General features: G+C 33.3%; 1 protein-coding gene across 1 annotated transcript; it reads left to right on the top strand.

The window, feature by feature from the left end:
* The first annotated feature begins 209 nt into the window (after positions 1-209).
* LOC110623275 (mitogen-activated protein kinase kinase kinase 20) lies at positions 210-4,540 on the top strand. Its single transcript, XM_021768198.2, has 3 exons — positions 210-494; positions 600-696; positions 3,585-4,540. Exons 1-3 carry the CDS (start codon positions 210-212, stop codon positions 4,538-4,540), a joined length of 1,338 nt encoding a protein of 445 aa, XP_021623890.2.
* Positions 4,541-5,002: the final 462 nt, after the last annotated feature.

Below are 5,002 nucleotides of genomic sequence, written 5' to 3'. Positions count from 1 at the left end.
ACCAAAAATTAAAGCTGCTGGACAACCTGATAAGCAAACAAAAAACTTAGGCAATGGAAATAGGATAATAGTTATTACTGAAGGATCATTCCTTGCAGAAGATAACCCCCTTGAAGCTAAAACAAAAATTGATGAGCTTAGTGCTATGCTAAGCAATCTCCAATAGGAGGTGACCAAATTAGTAAAAGGCAAAAATGCTTTAGCAGCTAATGCCACACAAGGAGACTCCTACTTGGGATATGAAGTTGAATCAAATACTCTGGGCTTTGCAGGGTCAGTCTCATTTCAATACTGCTTGTTATACTAAAATGCGTATGAATACATATTGGATTCTAGATAGTGGGGCAACTGATCATATGTCATTTGATAAATCTTTATTTAGTACTCTACATTCCCTAAATAACTGCATTATTGTTCATCTGCTTGATAGCACATCTGTTAAGGTTTCATATGCAGGTCAAATAGCTTTGTCCAAATCTCTTAAACTTGATCAAGTGCTTTACATACCTAAATTTCACTATAATCTTCTCTCTATTAGTAAGTTGGTCAGAACCTCTTCCATGAGTCTAATTTTCTGCTCTACTTGCTGTATAATTCAGGACCCTCTGATTAAGAGAGTGGTTGCTATGGGAAGGGAAGAGGGAGGTTTATACAAATTGAATCACATGAGCTTCTCTCCTGTAGAAATCAATACATGTTTGTTTGAAGTAATGACTATAATGCCTACATTGACATCCTTTGTAAATACCATGCTTTCTCAAACTTGCATCAATAAAAAAGCTTTAATTTTGTTAATGGTACATGCATGGATGCTAATAGCATTCAAGATTTTCATGAAAGATTAGGACATGCTTCCTTAGGAAAACTGAAATACATTCAAGGTATTCATGCTAATGATACCACTGATTTTTAGTGCCAGGTTTGCCCACTGGCTAAACAATCTAGACTACCTTTGTCTCTTAATATTTCCATAGCCAAATATGCCTTTGACTTAGTGGATGTGGATATTTGGGGACCCATAGAGAGGGTGCTAAAAATTTTCTCACCATGGTAGATGATTACTTTAGAGCCACTTGGACTTCATGATGCACCTTAAGGGGCAAGCCACTGCTGCCCTATCTAATTTTATTCACATGGTGGAAAATCAATTTAGCATAACTCTTAAAACCATAAGAATAAACAATGGTTCTGAATTTCTTAGTCAAGAATGCTCCAAACTATGTTAAACTAAGGGCATCATCCATCAAACAACATGTCTTTATACTCCACAACAAAATGGAGTTGTGGAGAGAAAACATAGACATATTCTGGATATTGCTAGAGCTCTAAAGATTTAATCTAATATTCCAAAATAATTCTAGTCTGAATGCACTCTTACTACTACTTAGTTGATAAATAGACTCCCTATGGAAAAGCTAGGATGGATCAGTATTTACCAAAAGCACTTTGGCAAAGCTCCCCAATACACTTACCTTAGAAAGTTTGGTTGTCTTTGCTTTGCAACCAAACTAAAACCTAATAAAGATAAATTTGAAAATAGATCCACCAAAGCTATCCTCATTGGATATGATGGAAATCACAAAGTTTATAAGCTCTATGATAATGATCATACTATCTTTATGAGTAGAGATGTAATCTTTCATGAACATATCTTTCCTTTTAAAGATTCTTATAATGAGTATAATATTATTCTGCCTTTGCCTATCATAGAACTTAATCTAGAAACCCTTAAACCGCTTACCAGTCTCTCTACCTCTGTAAGTAATTCTCTACCAGAACCTAGAAGGTCAACCAAATTGACCAAGCCACCTTCCTGGCTACAAGATTTCATTCATACTGCTAGTACAACAACCAATTCAGCATCTCCCTCCATATCTTTTACCCCTTCACACCATTCCTTTCTCTCCAATGTCTCTCACATCATTGAACCCCACACCTATGTCTAAGCCTCTTAAGATGCCAAATGGGAAAAAGCAATGCAACTTGAATTGCTTGCTCTTGAACACAATAACACTTGGGTGCTTACTGACCTTCCCAAAAGGAAGAAAGCCATAAAATGCAAATATATTTACAAATTAAATATAAACCTAATGGTGAAATTGATAGATTTAAAGCTTCTTTGGTAGCCAAAGATTGTAATCAATTAGAGGGCCTAAACTATAAGGACTGGTTCTCTCCTGTGGCCAAATTCACCACTATTAGGCTTGTTATAGCCTTAGCCACAAATAAAAAATGGCATATCTTTCAATTAGACATCAACAAAGCTTTCCTAATCTGAATGAGAAAATTTATATTCAACCTCCATAAGGGTGTGACAAAACCTTACAAGGGCAAGTCTACCTTCTCAAAAAATTTCTTTATGGGCTCAAAAAAGGCTCAAAAAATTTAAGGAAGGGTCGATTTGTCTAATGGAAGCAGGACTGATATAGACAAGCCTGATGAAAGAAAGGCTAGAGTGCCTGGAAGTCCTAAATGCACAGATTCTTTAAAGTGCTCGGAACATCTGAGAAGAGTAAGAGGAACGACGCCATTTTATTCATCCGGTTTCATTTAAAAGAACTTAAGGGCTTTTCAGTATTTTGAGATGTAGAATGATTATCAAAAGTCAATTTGAATTGAACTCATAAATCTCTGTATGTCTTCTTCTTCTCTATTTTTCTTTCATTTTTTTATTTTATCTTATTTATGTTGCATTGCTCACGAGAAACTGTGTCCCATTAGTTTTTATTCCGTATTTGAGTATCTAGAAACTATAAACATACTTATAATATGAAAATAACAATAATATTTAAATATAATTAAAATTAAAATTAGGAATATTTATAGTATTATTTAAAAATTTATGAATTATTTTAATTTATTTAACATTGAATTTTTATTTATTTATTTATTTAATATTTAATTTTATTAAAAAGTAAATAAATAAAAATAAATTCTAACTCTATTTAAAAGAATTAAAAATTTATATTTAATAATTAAAATAATAAAAAAGAACTTTATATCGTGTGATTAGTGTAAATATATAATTATTAGTGTAAATATTTAAAATCTATTAAATTTTAATAAAAAAAATGAAATATATGTGATATAAAAAGAAAAAGAATATTTTAATTGAATTAATTTAGAAATCAGTTGTTTAATAATATTTAAATTAAATTTAGAATAGTTATAAAAAAAAACTGAAGTTTAGTGAACAGATCGAAAACGCAATAAAATTGGAATACTTCGCATGAAAATTACTTGTCAAGAAATTGAATTTTATTGATTGTGGGATTTCTGAGATGATCAAATCAATCCAGTGTCACTATCCTTTCAAATAACTGAAAGAACTGAAACCTAGTTTAACTGTTGCACGCACTTCCCAAATCCGACCTAACTAGGGATTAAAACGAAACTCCAACTCTCCTAGTCCTAATCTACTTGTAATAATCTTCAAGAAATAAAATCCTCGTTTGTCACAGAGCTTCTTATGTTTTCTTCAACAATGGCGCATCTCATCTCTGCGGTGGGGACCTCCTCGTCCTCGTCTGTGGTGGTGATATCGTCTTTTTTCATTTTTTTATTTTTTATTTTTTTGATAAAAGTGGTGATATCGTCTTCTTCCTCCTCTGCTCGTAAGAGTCCAAAACATGCTTCTAAATGGTATGCATTCGTTAAGAGGAAAAAGAAGACTCCTGTTGTTCGTTTCAAAGAGGCTACTGCTTTAGAATCCTCTCATGGGCTTTCATGGACAAAAGTACGCTTGCTTGGCAAGGGAGGCTTTGGTTCTGTCTTTTATGCTAAAACAAGAACCACCAACAATCAGAAAACCAATCTCCCTTCAGAGATGGCTGTAAAATCTGCGATTATGCTTCGATCATCTTCATTAATTCATGAGAAGCGAGTTCTTTGCCATCTTGGAAACAGTCCTCATGTGGTTCGTTTTTATGGACATGAAGTTACGGTTACAGCCAACGGGGTGATAGTATATAACCTGCTCTTGGAATACTGTTCTGGGCTTAGTTTGCAACGGCAAATAAGAAAATCAGATCATGGTTTGGCTGAGTCTGATGTTAGGTCTTATTCAAGAGACATTCTACGAGGTTTGAAGTACATTCACTCTCGTGGTTACATCCATTGCGATATCAAGCCAGCTAACATTTTGCTGATGCCTGGTAGACCAAACAGGAATGGAACTTTCAGAGCAAAGATTGCAGATTTTGGAGTGGCTAAGGCGGTGAATGAAGAGTGCCATAATCTGAGGGGCACGTTAAGATTCATGTCTCCAGAATCGGTGAGAGACAGAAAGATTGAGTATGCTACAGATATTTGGGCCTTTGGATGTGTTGTATTGGAGATGCTGACTGCAAAATCAGCTTGGGGATACCGAAGAGTTAAAGATCTTAAGGAGGTGATTGGATATTCAGATGAAATGCCAAAGATTCCCACAAACATATCAGAGAACGCAACGGATTTCCTCAGCCGATGTTTAGTTCGTATTGCTGCTTATAGGTGGTCTGCTGATATGTTACTACAACACCCTTTCCTTTCTGTGAACTAAGGGATGGAGAAACTCTAATTTCCGTAATGTGATTACAATTTTGAAGCTTCCTTTTCATTAATGGAAGGCTATTTTTAAGTGACATAATATATCTTAGTTCCTCACTTTTTATATGAGATAATCCGGTTCAAACTAATTCAAATAATTTTTGAATCTATTATTCAAATTATTTAACAGTTGCGTATTAGTTATTATATATAATTTTAATTTTATGTATGAATTCTTTTCCACAAGCAGGCAACTGAACGTCATATTATATCTGATTTAACTATTTTTATTTGTAAAAAGAAAACTATTAGGCAACTAAATTTCTTTGGTTTGTTATAATATTCTGTATGTACAATATTTTTTGTTAGTATATAATCTAATTTGAGATGGTTCAAATTTAAAAATTAATACTAATAATAGGTTTGAATCGGTTCAGGTTTTATATATAAATTATTCATTATCTGAATTCGTTTA

This window comes from Manihot esculenta, chromosome 9, assembly GCF_001659605.2.
Source record: "Manihot esculenta cultivar AM560-2 chromosome 9, M.esculenta_v8, whole genome shotgun sequence".
Classification (NCBI taxonomy): Eukaryota; Viridiplantae; Streptophyta; class Magnoliopsida; order Malpighiales; family Euphorbiaceae; genus Manihot; species Manihot esculenta.
This window is presented reverse-complemented; position numbering and strand designations above follow the sequence as displayed.

What these genes read in the sequence shown, in the direction of transcription:
- LOC110623275 (XM_021768198.2), top strand. Translation starts at nt 210, where the DNA reads ATGCCACACAAGGAGACTCCTACTTGGGATATGAAGTTGAATCAAATA. An exon ending in AATCTCTTAAACTTGATCAA is followed by an intron (nt 495 to 599) that starts GTGCTTTACATA and finishes TGTATAATTCAG; the next exon opens with GACCCTCTGATTAAGAGAGT. An exon ending in TCCTGTAGAAATCAATACAT is followed by an intron (nt 697 to 3,584) that starts GTTTGTTTGAAG and finishes TTTTGATAAAAG; the next exon opens with TGGTGATATCGTCTTCTTCC.